This window comes from Cydia amplana, chromosome 20 (genome assembly GCF_948474715.1).
Source record: "Cydia amplana chromosome 20, ilCydAmpl1.1, whole genome shotgun sequence".
Classification (NCBI taxonomy): domain Eukaryota; kingdom Metazoa; phylum Arthropoda; class Insecta; order Lepidoptera; family Tortricidae; genus Cydia; species Cydia amplana.
Window position 1 is genome coordinate 5,829,859 of NC_086088.1, and position 18,609 is coordinate 5,848,467.

The 18,609-nt window shown below is 42.3% G+C and overlaps 1 protein-coding gene across 1 annotated transcript; it reads left to right on the forward strand.

Annotated features, from left to right (window-relative positions):
- The first annotated feature begins 263 nt into the window (after positions 1-263).
- Positions 264-17,338, forward strand: LOC134657720 (uncharacterized). Its single transcript, XM_063513283.1, has 8 exons — positions 264-392; positions 7,930-7,991; positions 8,321-8,546; positions 9,210-9,466; positions 13,946-14,188; positions 15,995-16,152; positions 16,597-16,716; positions 17,269-17,338. Exons 1-8 carry the CDS (start codon positions 323-325, stop codon positions 17,336-17,338), a joined length of 1,206 nt encoding a protein of 401 aa, XP_063369353.1. The 5' UTR covers positions 264-322.
- The last annotated feature ends 1,271 nt before the right edge of the window (positions 17,339-18,609 follow it).

Genomic DNA, 18,609 nt, shown 5'->3' on the forward strand with positions numbered 1-18,609 from the left:
TACGGTTTCATTTTTAAACGAAAGCTTATGTACATTCTGAGTACCCAAAGATAGGTATGTTGTTGTCCTACCTATGGCACCCTAAAGGTGCAAAGGGCCTTCACAAGCTCGTGCTGAAGATAGGTACCTATACTAATAAACAAATATTTTAGGACTAATTTACGTTAAAATTACGAGTAATTTATGAAGGAGTGCCACGGGCGGCCGGTTAGCGGATTACATAAAAATACTTAACGTACAAATGCAATTACAATTGCAATCGTGCATTGTAGCCAAACGCCATTCTACCGTGACATGAATTGAGATAACATGATCAGTTACAATGAAGTTTATATATAAACACACGTCCAGTTTGCTTTACATTTTCATATTGATAATAATTATTTTACAATGTAAGTCTCTGTGTCTTTACAATTACCTATACCTAACTCATCTTATTCAGTTCTTACGTATTATAGGATGACTCACATTTAGGGCTTGCAATCCGGATCCGGAATGTATGAAATTATCCGGATCTGGATCCGGATCCGCGGATCTTCGCATACATTACGGATCCGTCGTGTGCAAACCCTACTCACATTAGACCGAGCCATGTCCGGGCCGGAGCTTCCGGCGCTTACTTTTCTATGACAGATAACAGTGTTGGCCGTAATGTGTAATTCTAATTAACAATTAATCATTTCCATTAACCATTAAATCCGCAATTAGTCAATTGCATTACGCATCAATTTAAATTAAGTTAATTAGAATTGAATTTTGAGACGTTTAATTACATTGATTGTCAATCTAAATTAACGTTTAATGCAATTAAATCAATTTTTTCATAAACTAATAATTAATGTTACTATTGCTTAGAAACTTGGAAACTTAGAAACTTAAAATTAAAAATAAGCATATGAATACAAGCTTCAGTGAATTATCAGGTCGTGATATTTTAAAATGAGACAAAAAAATGACCCTGAAACCTGGCAGTAGGTACCTACTGGAACTCAGGTTTGGTGCAACATAGACACACGCCGTTTAGGCTATTCGACTCGTCACAATGAGCACTTGGGAGAGCAGTACCCAAGATGGAGCTGATGCTGAACCTTGGCTGTACCTAGTGGAACTCAGGTTTGGTGCAACATAGACACACGCCGTTTTGGTCATCCGACTCGTCTTGATGAGCACTTGGGAGAGCAGTACCCAAGATAGAGCTGATGCTGAACCCTGGCAGTACCTAATGGAACTCAGGTTTGGTGCAACATAGACAAACGCCGTTTTAGTCATCCGACTCGTCTTGATGAGCACTTGGGAGAGCAGTACCCAAGATAGAGCTGATGCTGAACCCTGGCAGTACCTAATGGAACTCAGGTTTGGTGCAACATAGACAAACGCCGTTTTGGTCATCCGACTCGTCTTGATGAGCACTTGGGAGAGCAGTACCCAAGATAGAGCTGATGCTGAACCCTGGCAGTACCTAATGGAACTCAGGTTTGGTGCAACATAGACAAACGCCGTTTTGGTCATCCGACTCGTCTTGATGAGCACTTGGGAGAGCAGTACCCAAGATAGAGCTGATGCTAAACCCTGGCAGTACCTAATGGAACTCAGGTTTGGTGCAACATAGACAAACGCCGGTTTGGTCATCCGACTCGTCTTGATGAGCACTTGGGAGAGTAGTACCCAAGATAGAGCTGATGCTGAACCCTGGCAGTACCTAATGGAACTCAGGTTTGGTGCAACATAGACAAACGCCGTTTTGGTCATCCGACTCGTCTTGATGAGCACTTGGGAGAGCAGTACCCAAGATAGAGCTGATGCTGAACCCTGGCAGTACCTAGTGGAACTCAGGTTTGGTGCAACATAGACACACGCCGTTTTGGTCATCCGACTTGTCTTGATGAGCACTTGGGAGAGCAGTACCCAAGATTGAGCTGATGCTGAACCCTGGCAGTACCTAATGGAACTCAGGTTTGGTGCAACATAGACAAACGCCGTTTTGGTCATCCGACTCGTCTTGATGAGCACTTGGGAGAGCAGTGCCCAAGATAGAGCTGATGCTAAACCCTGGCAGTACCTAATGGAACTCAGGTATGGTGCAACATAGACAAACGCCGTTTTAGTCATCCGACTCGTCTTGATGAGCACTTGGGAGAGCAGTACCCAAGATAGAGCTGATGCTGAACCCTGGCAGTACCTAATGGAACTCAGGTTTGGTGCAACATAGACAAACGCCGTTTTGGTCATCCGACTCGTCTTGATGAGCACTTGGGAGAGCAGTACCCAAGATAGAGCTGATGCTGAACCCTGGCAGTACCTAGTGGAACTCAGGTATGGTGCAACATAGACAAACGCCGTTTTAGTCATCCGACTCGTCTTGATGAGCACTTGGGAGAGCAGTACCCAAGATAGAGCTGATGCTGAACCCTGGCAGTACCTAATGGAACTCAGGTTTGGTGCAACATAGACAAACGCCGTTTTGGTCATCCGACTCGTCTTGATGAGCACTTGGGAGAGCAGTACCCAAGATAGAGCTGATGCTAAACCCTGGCAGTACCTAATGGAACTCAGGTTTGGTGCAACATAGACAAACGCCGGTTTGGTCATCCGACTCGTCTTGATGAGCACTTGGGAGAGCAGTACCCAAGATAGAGCTGATGCTGAACCCTGGCAGTACCTAATGGAACTCAGGTTTGGTGCAACATAGACAAACGCCGTTTTGGTCATCCGAATCGTCTTGATGAGCACTTGGGAGAGCAGTACCCAAGATAGAGCTGATGCTGAACCCTGGCAGTACCTAGTGGAACTTAGGTTTGGTGCAACATAGACACACGCCGTTTTGGTCATCCGACTCGTCTTGATGAGCACTTGGGAGAGCAGTGCCCAAGATAGAGCTGATGCTGAACCCTGGCAGTACCTAATGGAACTCAGGTCTGGTGCAACATAGACAAACGCCGTTTTAGTCATCCGACTCGTCTTGATGAGCACTTGGGAGAGCAGTACCCAAGATAGAGCTGATGCTGAACCCTGGCAGTACCTAATGGAACTCAGGTTTGGTGCAACATAGACAAACGCCGTTTTGGTCATCCGACTCGTCTTGATGAGCACTTGGGAGAGCAGTACCCAAGATAGAGCTGATGCTGAACCCTGGCAGTACCTAGTGGAACTCAGGTATGGTGCAACATAGACAAACGCCGTTTTAGTCATCCGACTCGTCTTGATGAGCACTTGGGAGAGCAGTACCCAAGATAGAGCTGATGCTGAACCCTGGCAGTACCTAATGGAACTCAGGTTTGGTGCAACATAGACAAACGCCGTTTTGGTCATCCGACTCGTCTTGATGAGCACTTGGGAGAGCAGTACCCAAGATAGAGCTGATGCTAAACCCTGGCAGTACCTAATGGAACTCAGGTTTGGTGCAACATAGACAAACGCCGGTTTGGTCATCCGACTCGTCTTGATGAGCACTTGGGAGAGCAGTACCCAAGATAGAGCTGATGCTGAACCCTGGCAGTACCTAATGGAACTCAGGTTTGGTGCAACATAGACAAACGCCGTTTTGGTCATCCGAATCGTCTTGATGAGCACTTGGGAGAGCAGTACCCAAGATAGAGCTGATGCTGAACCCTGGCAGTACCTAGTGGAACTTAGGTTTGGTGCAACATAGACACACGCCGTTTTGGTCATCCGACTCGTCTTGATGAGCACTTGGGAGAGCAGTGCCCAAGATAGAGCTGATGCTGAACCCTGGCAGTACCTAATGGAACTCAGGTCTGGTGCAACATAGACAAACGCCGTTTTGGTCATCCGACTCGTCTTGATGAGCACTTGGGAGAGCAGTACCCAAGATAGAGCTGATGCTGAACCCTGGCAGTACCTAGTGGAACTCAGGTATGGTGCAACATAGACAAACGCCGTTTTAGTCATCCGACTCGTCTTGATGAGCACTTGGGAGAGCAGTACCCAAGATAGAGCTGATGCTGAACCCTGGCAGTACCTAATGGAACTCAGGTTTGGTGCAACATAGATAAACGCCGTTTTGGTCATCCGACTCGTCTTGATGAGCACTTGGGAGAGCAGTACCCAAGATAGAGCTGATGCTGAACCCTGGCAGTACCTAGTGGAACTCAGGTTTGGTGCAACATAGACACACGCCGTTTTGGTCATCCGACTCGTCTTGATGAGCACTTGGGAGAGCAGTACCCAAGATTGAGCTGATGCTGAACCCTGGCAGTACCTAATGGAACTCAGATTTGGTGCAACATAGACAAACGCCGTTTTGGTCATCCGTCACATCTTGACGAGCACTTGGGAGAGCAGTACCCAAGATAGAGCTGATGCTGAACCCTGGCAGTACCCGCAGGTTCAAGATGTGAACCTGCGGGTACTGCTCTCCCAAGTGCTCATCAAGACGAGTCGGATGACCAAAACGGCGTGTGTCTATGTTGCACCAAACCTGAGTTCCACTAGGTACAGCCAGGGTTCAGCATTAGCTCTATCTTGGGTACTGCTCTCCCAAGTGCTCATCAAGACGAGTCGGATGACCAAAACGGCGTTTGTCTATGTTGCACCAAACCTGAGTTCCACTAAGTACAGCCAGGGTTCAGCATCAGCTCTATCTTGGGTACTGCTCTCCTAAGTGCTCATCAAGACGAGTCGGATGACTAAAACGGCATGTGTCTATGTTGCACCAAACCTGAGTTCCACTAGGTATAGCTAGGGTTCAGCATCAGCTCAATCTTGGGTACTGCTCTCCCAAGTGCTCATCAAGACGAGTCGGATGACCAAAACGGCGTGTTTCTATGTTGCACCAAACCTGAGTTCCACTAGGTACAGCCAGCTGTTCAGCATCAGCTCTATCTTGGGTACTGCTCTCCCAAGTGCTCATCAAGACAAGTCGGATGACCAAAACGGCGTGTGTCTATGTTGCACCAAACCTGAGTTCCACTAGGTACAGCCAGGGTACAGCATTAGCTCTATCTTGGGTACTGCTCTCCCAAGTGATCATTAATACGAGTCGGATGACCAAAACGGCGTTTGTCTATGTTGCACCAAACCTGAGTTCCACTAAGTACAGCCAGGGTTCAGCATCAGCTCTATCTTGGGTACTGCTCTCCCAAGTGCTCATCAAGACGAGTCGGATGACCAAAACGGCATGTGTCTATGTTGCACCAAACCTGAGTTCCACTAGGTACAGCCAGGGTTCAGCATCAGCTCTATCTTGGGTACTGGTCTCCCAAGTGCTCATCAAGACGAGTCGGATGACCAAAACGGCGTTTGTCTATGTTGCACCGAACCTGTGTTCCATTAGGTACTGCCAGGGTTCAGCATCAGCTATATCTTGGGTACTGCTCTCCCAAGTGCTCATCAAGTCGAGTCGGATGATCAAAACGGCGTTTGTCTATGTTGCACCAAACCTGAGTTCCACTAGGTACTGCCAGGGTCCAGCATCAGCTCTATCTTGGGTACTGCTCTCCCAAGTGCTCATCAAGACGAGTCGGATGACCAAAACGGCGTGTGTGTATGTTGCACCAAACCTGAATTCCACTAGGTACACCCAGGGTTCAGCATCAGCTCTATCTTGGGTACTTGTCTCCCAAGTGCTCATCAAGACAAGTCGGATGACCAAAACGGCGGGTGTCTATGTTGCACCAAACCTGAGTTCCACTAGGTACAGCCAGGGTTCAGCATCAGCTCTATCTTGGGTACTGCTCTCCCAAGTGCTCATCAAGACGAGTCGGACGACCAAAACGGCGTGTGTCTATGTTGCACCAAACCTGAGTTCCACTAAGTACAGCCAGGGTTCAGCCTCAGCTCTAACATGGGTACTGCTCTCCCAAGTGCTCATCAAGACGAGTCGGATGACCAAAACGGCGTTTGTCTATGTTGCACCAAACCTGAGTTCCATTAGGTACTGCCAGGGTTCAGCATCAACTCTATCTTGGGTACTGCTCTCCCAAGTGCTCATCAAGACGAGTCGGATGACCAAAACGGCGTGTGTCTATGTTGCACCAAACCTGAGTTCCACTAGGTACTGCCAGGGTTCAGCATTAGCTCTATCTTAGGTACTGCTCTCCAAGTTCTCATCAAGACGAGTCGGATGACCAAAACGGCGTTTGTCTATGTTGCACCAAACCTGAGTTCCATTAGGTACTGCCAGGGTTCAGCATCAGCTCTATCTTGGGTACTGCTCTCCCAAGTGCTCACCAAGACGAGTCGGATGACCAAAACGGCGTTTGTCTATGTTGCACCAAACCTGAGTTCCACTAGGTACAGCCAAGGTTCAGCATCTGGTCCATCTTGGGTACTGCTCTCCCAAGTGCTCATTGTGACGAGTCGAATAGCCTAAACGGCGTGTGTCTATGTTGCACCAAACCTGAGTTCCACTAGGTACAGCCAGGGTTCAGCATCAGCTCTATCTTGGGAACTGCTCTCCTAAGTGCTCACCAAGACGAGTCGGATGACTAAAACGGCGTTTGTCTATGTTGCACCAAACCTGAGTTCCATTGGGTACTGCCAGGGTTCAGCATCAGCTCTACCTTGGGTACTGCTCTCCAAGTGCTCATCAAGACGAGTCGGATGACCAAAACGGCGTTTGTCTATGTTGCACCAAACCTGAGTTCCATTAGGTACTGCCAGGGTTCAGCATGAGCTCTATCTTGGGTACTGCTCTCCCAAGTGCTCACCAAGACGAGTCGGATGACCAAAACGGCGTTTGTCTATGTTGCACGAAACCTGAGTTCCACTAGGTACAGCCAAGGTTCAGCATCAGCTCCATCTTGGGTACTGCTCTCCCAAGTGCTCATTGTGACGAGTCGAATAGCCTAAACGGCGTGTGTCTATGTTGCACCAAACCTGAGTTCCACTAGGTACAGCCAGGGTTCAGCATCAGCTCCATCTTGGGTACTGCTCTCCCAAGTGCTCATTGTGACGAGTCGAATTGCCTAAACGGCGTGTGTGTATGTTGCACCAAACCTGAATTCCACTAGGTACACCCAGGGTTCAGCATCAGCTCTATCTTGGGTACTGGTCTCCCAAGTGCTCATCAAGACGAGTCGGATGACCAAACGGCGTGTTTCTATGTTGCACCAAACCTGAGGTTCACTAGCTAGATAAAAATTACGGGCGCCTTTATAAAATTACGATATATTTTTGTTAATTGATAATTATCAATAATATTTTTAATTGTCATTAAAAATTGATTTAATTTTTAATGGTTTGTGAAGCATTAACCATTAATTCTTTTTAATTTTTAATGGTTCGAAATAAATTAATATTAATGCAAATTGATGTTAATGCGAATTGACAATTAATTTTCCTTCAATGGTTAATGGTTAATTCGAATTAACCTTTTCAATGGTTAATTTTTAATGGTAATTGGGATTAACGTTCGGCCAACACTGACAGATAACAAGTGATCAAATGATGCTTTCCATAGAAAACCAAGGTCCGGAAGCTCCGGCCCGGACACGGCCTAGACCTGGCCATCCTCACCTTATACGTGAGTCATCCTAATCTTAACTACTTTAGTGAGATATTAAATATAATATGTTATGTATATGTGTGAATATGTATAATTAATATAAGAGTTACTATACTTACGAGTTTTTTCTTCCACGGTATAATCCATTGACATAGATATCTGGGGACTGGCTTTACGGGCAATAATAATGAGGCATGACAGGGGCCAGTACAGCGGTGTGAAATCGCTACAACGCGATTGGTTGATGAGTTCGCATCACGCGCGCTATTGGTCGCAACTAGTCGCGTTAGACTGTACGATTGGCTGGAATTCGTGGGTAGCACCGCTGAACTAGTACGATGTTTAGTGCCCCATTAGCCCGTCCTTAGATATTATACGTCAATGGTATAATCTTACTTGTCAAATGGTCTTAGACTGTAAATGAGTTTAGGAAAATAGTAATTATAACTAAACTATTGTTGCAGTAACCAAAGCAGAACGTAGGGTGCTAGATGGGAGGGAGCTCACGAGGAACAGGAATTATGTGGTAAATTATTGGTGATACAGTCAGTCTAAATGCACAATGCATTAAACAATACTTGTATAAAATTAAATATTCAGCCGGCCTAGCGTGACACTCGCTATCGCTACGACAAAGAAACGCTGTGTCTCTCTATCACTCTTCCATATTAGTGCGACAGTGACATTGCGTTTCGATCGCTACGGAGCGTAAGCATGATTTTTTTATTTCTAAAGTTTAACTTTTTTTCAATAGACACGCCGAATGTTGAAATGAGCTTGTTACATTTATTGAATTAATATTGCCAATCCAGCACTTGTCATATTATCATCAGCGGTGTATTTTTTTTCACATAGGTTTACTTCATAAAAGCAAACGACTCCATACAATACGACGCCTGGCTCTGCGGCGGCGCCATAGTCAGCCGCTGGTACATCCTGACCTCAGCCGCCTGTGTAGAGGACGTTAAATACATGTACGCCATCGCGGGCTACTTGAAATATGTGAATTACGACCTGCTCAACGAAGACCGGTGCACTGATTATACTAAGAGGAAGATCGTATTCAAGTGCTTACCTGTGGGTGAGGCATATAGACAGACATACGTTACGTATATCTCAGGACGGGCCTTACGGGCACTAAAACTGGTACTAGTTCAGCGGTGTCACTCACGAATTCAAGCCAATCGTGCAGTCTAACGCAACTAGTTGCGACCAATCGCGCGCGTGACGAACTCATCTACCAATCGCGTTGTAGCGTTGTCACGCCGCTGTACTGGCCCCATTCATGCCCCATTCCTGTTGCCTGTAAGGCCAGTCCTGAGATATACGTGAATGCATGCAGATAAGAAATAGAATTCCATGCACTAGCTTTTACGAAAGTTACCTTCCAACCCAGAGGGGACGGGAAACTGGGCCTTATTTGGATTAGTCTGGTTTCCTCACGATTTTTTCCTTCATCAAATGATTGTAGCTAGGTATGTACCTATATAACTACGATCCGCGAACTCATTGATACGAGCCAGGGTTTGACGCCGCAACCTCCGAATTGGAAATCGCACACTCTTGCCGCTCGGCTTCCAGCGCTCTTTCATTTTTTTAGGGTTGCGTACCAAAAAGGTACAAAAGGAATCCTTATGGTGCGACTCTGTCCGTCTGTCGTGTCCGTCGCTAAATATTTCACATTCTATATTCTGGCAAATAAAGAAATTCTATTCTATTCTATCTCGAGAACTACTTATTTCAGATTACCAATTTGACTATCCACGGGTTGAACGATGGGCGAATATCGACCTCGCGCTAGTAAAAGTGGAAAAACCTTACAACTTCAATGACAGATCATACTTAGATCATTGCTCGTACATTCCCAACAAGATTGATATCAACTATGATATAAAGTTGCAAGAACCCGGCACTGATGCTATTGTGTTTGGGTGGGGACATTTACAGAAATGGAGAGAGGTGAGATTATTTAATAATTTTCCCTGTTCTGGATGTGGCTTTGTCTGTATGTGAAGTTTTAGTTTCTAGTACTTCAAGAGAAATATTACTTGCAAAGTATTCTATTAGGGTTCCGTACCTAAAGGGTAAAAACGGGAAACATAAGAGATCAGGCTGTATTTCATGAACTGTGATAGCTAGACAGTTGAAATTTTCACAGATGATATATTTCTGTTACCGCTATAACAACACATACCTAGATACTAATAATATTCGGTTCGAAATGGACTTCCACTGTCGTACCTACCTATAAAATAACGATCTTTATACATTAAAACTTTTGTGAGCTATCTCAAGAAATACTAAAAAAATATATTCACCCATTTTACTTTACTAAGAATGGCACAATTATAGAGATTGGCAGGAAAACCAAACCTATACTGGCGCCATGTAGGCGGGGGAAGAAAAAATTTTGCTTGCATTAATTCGTACAGTTTCGAAAGCTTTTTCTAATCAATATTTAGGGTTTTTCTAATCAATATTTAGATGCCCACGATACGATTATCTCCAGTACCGTAATTGAGCTCTTCATGAAATTAATGACCATATCATGAATGAATGAATGAATCATACAGTCGGGATAATGTATCAATTATATGTCTTAAGTTAGTTCATGATTAATAACAAAGAAATCCCGAGAGTTTCCTGTGAGCTGTGTACAGTAAGCTCAATCTATAGTTTTTTTTTAAATAATCGATATAAATGTAACTTAAAAATTCCTACACAATTCGAAAATTTGATGATTAGGTCATAATATTAATCTCAATTGATATGAAAATTTGCACCACTCGGATACCGTGAGATCTATTTATTATGATTTTTTATTTTTTATTTTATGCTTAAAAAATATGTTTATTCATCCTACACTCGAAAATTTTATATTTCTACAATTATCTGTTTATTTAACACGTGTTATCAAAAAAATATTGGAATAATAACAAGTGCTTTGCGAGAAATCAAAATAAATAACAAATAATTTGAGACCAATACTTTTAAAATTGCTACGCTCAAAATAGCTACGTTCAAAAAGCCTAATGACAATACTTTGAAAGTCAATATTAGTAAAAAAAACGTCACCTTTCTCACTTGTTTGACCCTGACATATCCCATCCATACAAGTGTCAAGAGTGACGTTCCTTCAAAAACGTCACTTTTGTCACTTGTTTGACACTGCCATAGCCCATCCATACATGTCAAAAGTGACGTTTCTTCAAAAACGTCACTTTTGTCACTTGTTTGACACTGATATAGCCCATCCATACAAGTGTCAAGAGTGACGTTTCTAAAAAAACGTCACTTTTGTCACTTGTTTGACACTGCCATAGCCCATCCATACATGTCAAAAGTGACGTTTCTTCAAAAACGTCACTTTTGTCACTTGTTTGACACTGACATAGCCCATCCATACAAGTGTCAAGAGTGACGTTTCTTAAAAACACGTCAAGTTTCTCACTTGTTTGACCCTGACATATCCCATCCATACAAGTGTCAAGTGACGTTTCTAAAAAAAACGTCACTTTTGTCACTTGTTTGACAACGACATATATCCCATCCATACAAGTGTCAAAAGTGACGTTTCTTAAAAAAAAGTCACATTTCTCACTTGTTTGACCCTGACATATCCCATCCATACTAGTGTCAAGAGCGACGTTTCTTCAAAAACGTCACTCTTGTCACTTGTTTGACACTGACATAGCCCATCCATATGTCAAAAGTGACGTTTCTTTAAAAAAAGTCACTTTTGTCACTGACATATCCCATCCATACAAGTGCCAAGAGTGACGTTCCTACAAAAACGTCACTTTTGTCACTTGTTTGACACTGACATAGCCCATCCATACAAGTGTCAAGAGTAACGTTTCTAAAAAAAACGTCACCTTTCTCACTTGTTTGACACTGACATATCCCATCCATACAAGTGTCAATAGTGACGTTTCATAAAAAACGTCACTTTTGTCACTTGTTTGACACCGACAATCCCATCCATACAAGTGTATTAGTGACGTTTCTTAAAAAAAATTCAGCTTTCTCACTTGTTTGACCCTGACATATCCCATCCATACAAGTGTCAAGAGTGACGTTTCTTAAAAAAACGTCACATATTCACTTGTTTGACCCTGACATATCCCATCCATACAAGTGTCAAGAGTGACGTTTCTTCAAAAACGTCACTTTTGTCACTTGTTTGACACTAACATAGCCCATCCATACATGTCAAAAGTGACGTTTCTTTTAAAAAAAAGTCACTTTTGTCACTTTTTTGACACTGACATATCCCATCCATACAAGTGTCAAGAGTGACGTTTCTTAAAAAAACGTCACATTTTCACTTGTTTGACCCTGACATATCCCATCCATACAAGTGTCAATAGTGACGTTTCATAAAAAACGTCACTCTTGTCACTTGTTTGACACTGACATAGCCCATCCATATGTCAAAAGTGACGTTTCTTTAAAAAACTCACTTTTGTCACTGACATATCCCATCCATACAAGTGCCAAGAGTGACGTTCCTACAAAAACGTCACTTTTGTCACTTGTTTGACCCTGACATAGCCCATCCATACAAGTGTCAAGAGTAACGTTTCTAAAAAAAACGTCACTTTAGTCACTTGATTGACACTGACATATCCCATCCATACAAGTGTCAATAGTGACGTTTCATAAAAAACGTCACTTTTGTCACTTGTTTGACACCGACAATCCCATCCAAACAAGTGTATTAGTGACGTTTCTTAAAAAACTTTCAGCTTTCTCACTTGTTTGACCCTGACATATCCCATCCATACAAGTGTCAAGAGTGACGTTTCTTAAAAAAACGTCACATTTTCACTTGTTTGACACCGACATATCCCATCCATACAAGTGTCAAAGTGACGTTTCTTAAAAAAAGTCACCTTTCTCACTTGTTTGACCCTGACATATCCCATCCATACAAGTGTCAAGTGACGTTTCTTCAAAAACGTCACTTTTGTCACTTGTTTGACCCTGACCTGACATATCCCATCCATACAAGTGTCAATGTCAAGAGTGACGTTTCTTTAAAAACGTCACTTTTGTCACTTGTTTGACACTGACATAGCCCATCCATACAAGTGTCAAGAGTGACGTTTCTTCAAAAACGCCACTTTTGTCACTTGTTTGACACTGACATAGCCCATCCATACTTGTCAAAACTGACGTTTCTTTAAAAAAAAAGTCACTTTTGTCACTTGTTTGACACTGACATATCCCATCCATACAAGTGTCAAGAGTGACGTTTCTTAAAAACACGTCACCTTTCTCACTTGTTTGACCCTGACATATCCCATCCATACAAGTGTCAAGTGACGTTTCTAAAAAAAAACGTCACTTTAGTCACTTGTTTGACACTGACATATCCCATCCATACAAGTGTCAAAAGTGACGTTTTTATTTGAAGAAACGTCACTTTTGATAGTTCATGAACGACCAAAAATCGTGATGTTAAATAAAATTATCAGTTTCGTACGGTAGTCCCCACGCTAGCCCAATGCGAATTGGGGACTTCACATACACCTTTGAATTTCTTCGCGGTACGGTAGACTTTTTAAACTTAGGTCAGCTAAACGTGGGACACATGTCGTTACAAGTTTCGCAATTTATACATTTTAAACTTAGGTCAACTGGACGTAGGAAAAAAGGTCGTTAGTATTTTCGTGCACTAGCAGACATTTAATTGCTGGTGACTGTACGCGTACGCTCGTATAAAACGCTACTCTGTAACCGCCCTAAGATACCTTCATCCTATCCAATCCGTTGCTTTGCGGCCGTGCGGCCTTGAGGTATCGCCATCGCTTCCCCTCCCGCCCCGCGCCGATCATTTAAATAATTTAACGATAGCCATTTTTACAATTGTGACAAAAGCTCATTGTATTAATAGGAGATTCTTTGACGTTGTGATAACATTAATTACAGGCTGTATGGTGCATTAAAAAAATATACTGTAGAATTAATGCGCGTGGGGTAAAATACGTTATAATTGTTTAAAAAATAGTAAAAATAAAATCCCCTGGTTTTTTATTTTATTAGATTGAGTAGAATAATTGGCGTAACAATATAGTGGAAAATCACCAAGTGTTTAATTAATGTTGTATTGTAATTATTTATTTCAAACATTTTTATTGCTCGTGACGTATGCACCACTAAAAAAGTGGTGCATATTTTACTTACAGTGTAAAATATTTAGTTATGCCTTTTGAACAAAAAATCACTACTGTAGAATTTGATGTTTACATCTTTTTAAAAACTAAATTTTTAATTTTTTTTTTCCAAAAATCTCAATATATTTTTTAGAGATTACTTTACACATACATTCACAAAATAGTGTTCTATTATATTCCAAACACAAATATACTGTAGGATATAATGTGATGCTCTCGAACAATTTAAAGTTTAGTAACCGGCCTAATGTGTAAAATACTTCGACCGTCCCATTATTGAGCATTGTTTTTCCAACTTCAGGTGAATGACACATTGGATTACAACCAGGACTCTCTGCTCTACGGTCCAGTCAAACTCGCCTCCAAAGAAGATTGCATGGACGCATTCGACAGCGAGACATTTAGGAGTATAATAGAGAAGTACATGATCTGTAGCCTGGATGCTGGTAAACTGGATGACGCTGGGGATATTATTGGGGATTCCGCAGAAGATAAAACTTTTGTAAGAGATTGCGGGCCGGGAGCCTTGAGGGTAGGAGGCAAGGTAGGAAACTTACCTATATAATGAATTACTCACATAAACAATAATGAATTACTCACACAAACAATAATGAATTACACAAACAATAATGAATTACTCACACAAAAGGTCTGTGCAGACCGGGCGCGTGTGCGTAGACGTTCACGTGCTCGTTGTAATATACAGATCCTTATGAGAGACGGCACACTGCTTCCGTGAAGTGTGCGTGACGCACGCGCAGTCGGTGTGCTCTGGCCTTTAACACATTCAGTGCCGAAAACCCGACTATCGGGTATTTTATGATTTCGTTCCCAGGCCGGACGACCCGATAATCGGGATCGTGGTACTACAGCTTTAATATGACGAAATGTTTGTGGCCTGGCGCGGATGTCTTATTTGGCTGGGTGATCGGTCCGGATCGACACTTCGTTTTCTGTGACGGTGAATGATCACTTGATGCTTTCCATAGAAAACAAAGTGTGTGTTTAGCGAAAGTCATTTTTAGGGTTCCGTACCCAAAGGGTAAAAAACGGGACCCTATTACTAAGACTTCGCTATCCGTCCGTCCGTCCGTCCGTCTGTCACCAGGCTGTATCTGATGAACCGCGATAGCTAGCTAGAGAGTTGAAATTTTCACAAAAGATGTATCTCTGTTGCCGCTATAGCAACAAATACTAAAAATAAAATAAAATATTTAAGGGGGGCTCCCATACAACAAACACGATTTTTTTGCTCTATTTTTTGTTGATGGTGCGGAACCCTCCGTGCGCGAGTCCGACTCGCACTTGGCCGGTTTTTATATGTGTATGGTGTCCTTTGCAGTGTTTCCATCTAAGACAATTTACAAGGAGAAGAGGCATTTGTCAGGTAAGAAACTATCACCTTTATAGAGTACCAGTAAGTAATTAAGAGGTAAAACTCACCTCCTTAGTCATAAAACTCAACAAACCTTTGTTAGTTTATGCCTTTTTCTAAAGCGCGATTTACGAAATTTTAAATTACGAATTACGAAATTGATGGCGTGAAATTGATTTCGTGACATTACTTTTACCAACAGTTTCACGAATCACGAATAATTCCATATTTTTGTAATGCATGCATTAATTTCAAGAAAGCTAATAGCATATAATTATGTAGTGTAAATGCGACGTGAAAAACTAGTGTCGCGAAAGTGCCTGCGCTGTGCGGACGTGTAGCATCGATGCTGATGGGGCCATAGTCACTGCGACACTGTGAATTTCACGACACTAATTATTTCACGAAATTACTTTCGTATCAGGTAAGTATATCGAAACTACTTTCGTGAAACTGAGTTCAACACGTATGATACTAATTTAATAATGTAAATCCCGCTTAACAAACACAAATGTCAAAATGGCTAAAGTAAGCCTAAATATACTTATACTTGGACTTGTTAGACTTCAGAACCTTGAAGAAGTTGCTAAGCGGGCGAGGTATTCATAATTACCTTGACCTCTTATTCTCTTAACAATAAAGTCGCGTCAAGATTATTTTGATAACCTCGCCCGTTTAGCAACTATTGCTGCCGACTGTACGATGTAGGTACGTCGTCACCCAAATCGAATTAATTCGTGTTTTGTTTTATTGTTTAAGTACCTACCAAAAAAATTTTTCGTACCTACCTATTTTAGTTTTGTAATTTCACAGTGACTTGGTAAGTTGGTAACTGAAGGAATCTGTGCGAAAAGAGAAGAGTCGTGGACTGTAATGCTATATAATAATAAATGCTATATAAAATAAATATAATGCTACTGTAATGCCATGTATGTACTAAGTAGGTATAATAAAATAATAATATATTTATTCTAGAACGATCACGGAGGTCCAATAATCACTTGGAGGGGTCCAAAAGAAGTTCTTATAGGCATTGCATCCGTATTCAAAGTCGACGACCGCACGCAGGACTGCGTACCTCCATTCCTGTACACTAGCACGCATTGCAATGGAGAATTCATCCACTGCCTCATGTAAGTATCACCAGTGGGGAGACACTCCTGACTTCGGGCAAACTCGACTCCGTTCGGCTCAGCATTGCTCCGAGCAAAGGGTTGACACAACTTGACGTCCCTTTGCGTGCACGACCACAGATAAGATGATGACTTGAAATTTGACAACCCTAAATAGCAGAAAGGGATAGTGCCATAAGTTAGAAAGGGATATCAAGATTTGACCCTGAATCGCTGTCAAACTTCGGTTTTGTAGGAAGTGTCCTTTCTAACGGTAGTACTATTACTTATTCTGTGGTATCACTAACCTACATAAGCTACACCGTACAGTCGCCATCAGATATATCGGAGCGGCTAAGGCGCTCACAAATATCTGAACACGCCTCTATTGTCAGGGCGTTAGAGTGCGTGTTCAGATTTTGTGACCACCTTGGCCGCTCAATACCTATTGTTAATTTCCGCCAGGAACACGGCTGAGAATGGAAACATGGGCGAAGAAGATACGCGCAGATGTGACGCACTGGCAAAACAGCGTGGTTTCAACATCATTAGACGGACCATTTCATGGATCGGACATCCGGATGGGTACGTTTGCTTTTAACACATTCATTCATAGTATAAGTTTTGTATCCAGTGACTTAAGTAATAACCAAGCCATACGATAAATAAACAATTCATTGCTACCCCGCCAAACAAGACATCCACGCCAGACGCCAGCCCACAATTTCGTCATATAAAACTGTAGTACCACGATCCCGACTATCGGGACGTCCGGCCTGGGAACGAAATCATAAAATACCCGATAGTCAGGTTTTCGGCACTGAATGTGTTAAAGCTTGGCAAGATTCTATTTGGCCCTGAGATAGTATCGCTACAATTAGCTTATACCTACCTGGCAATAATAATAAAAAACAGACTCTGACAGAATGGGAGGACCCCCTAAGGCATATTCTGATTAAAATAAGAGGTTATGAATATGTTATGTCTGTCTGTCTGTAGGTACGTGTCAAAAGTGACGTTTCTGCTTGAACATAACGTAATGCCGTAAGCATCTTGGGCATCTTTGCACATGAAACGGCAGGAATGAGTAAGTACCTATATATTATTGGTAACGATTCTGTTTTCCCCTTATTACAGACCAGCCTACAATGAAATCGACACTCACAATGAGAGAGATAAAACAACGAATTCGAATGTAAAAAAATAAGGCATCTAAATCCAATCCGAGGTCGTAGTTAAATTATTTCAATAAATCATTTTAGTTGAAGTTGTATTATTTGTACTACATAATATCATTACCTATAAGGTAAGGTTTCACAATTTGATAATAACCGGCCAAATGCCAGTCGGACGCAGGAAGGGTTCCGTACCATTACGCAAAAAACTCCAAAAAAAATACGTTTGTTGCAAACGTGGCGCCCCACTTAAAAATTGATTTTATTCTGTTTTTACTATTTGTTGTTATAGCGGCAACAGAAATACATCATCTGTGAAGATTTTAGCTGTCACGGTTCATGAGATACAGCCTGGTGACAGACACCTAGACGTACAGTAATCTTAGTATTAGGCTATAGTAGTTAGGTACGGAACCCTAAAAAGTACCTAAGTAAATACATTATCCACAAGCTTTACTCGTCTAATTAACCTAATTAAACCTCCTATCACAATGGCTTTTCAAAGAAAATAATTTCCAACACATTTTAGCGCCAAGCGACCAAACCCATCGATTTTCCTGAAAGTTCATATTTTTCCGACTGCGAAAGCCGTGCCTTTGTGCTCCTTATCGGCCCGGTCCAGCGTGCTTCGGAATTCTTTCCAAATTCTAACGTATTTTTGTTTCTTTTTGAATATCGAGCGGCTGAAAGGCAAGGCGTCAATGCATTATGTGTAGGTAGGCATTTGTTACAATAGAACGATTTTGAAAATCGTTTGAGTATCTAGACCATAGAAGAACACATTGAAAATCGTTTGAGTATCTAGACATGACCTAGAGTAATTCTAGACATATCTGTACGGCTACCATCAGTTTGGCACTGACATAAACGCCATCGAGAACGTAATTAACATTCTATACATCTCGCTCGTACTCGCATATTAGTGCGAACGAGATGTATAGAAAGTAAATTACGTTCTCGATAGCGTATTATGTCAGTTTTGACACTGTCAGTGACTCATGGTACGGGCTCTAGAGTGTAAAGTATGTGTGGTGTGAGAAGAGTCGTGGAATGTATTGCCATACATTCCACGCTTCAAATAGCTATCAATACGAGTACTACCACAGAATAAAATTAATAGTACTAAGTACAGAAGACTCACTCTCTAACAAAACGCGTCTGTTACGATCAGCACAGATATGGCCGCTAGGTGGCGACAGCGCCACGCGCGGCTTACGGCTTTCCCCGAAATTGGGGCCGAACGGAAATCGCGGAGTGAGACACGCCTGGTACTACTTCGTAGAGTAGAACCTTTGGCCCTAAC

Excerpts from the sequence above, each read along its gene's own strand:
- LOC134657720 (XM_063513283.1), top strand. The coding sequence starts at position 323 with ATGAAGTTTATATATAAACACACGTCCAGTTTGCTTTACATTTTCATA. Across the intron at positions 7,992-8,320 it reads CGAGGAACAGGAATTATGTG|GTTTACTTCATAAAAGCAAA; the intron begins GTAAATTATTGG and ends TTTTTCACATAG. Across the intron at positions 16,153-16,596 it reads GAATTCATCCACTGCCTCAT|GAACACGGCTGAGAATGGAA; the intron begins GTAAGTATCACC and ends AATTTCCGCCAG.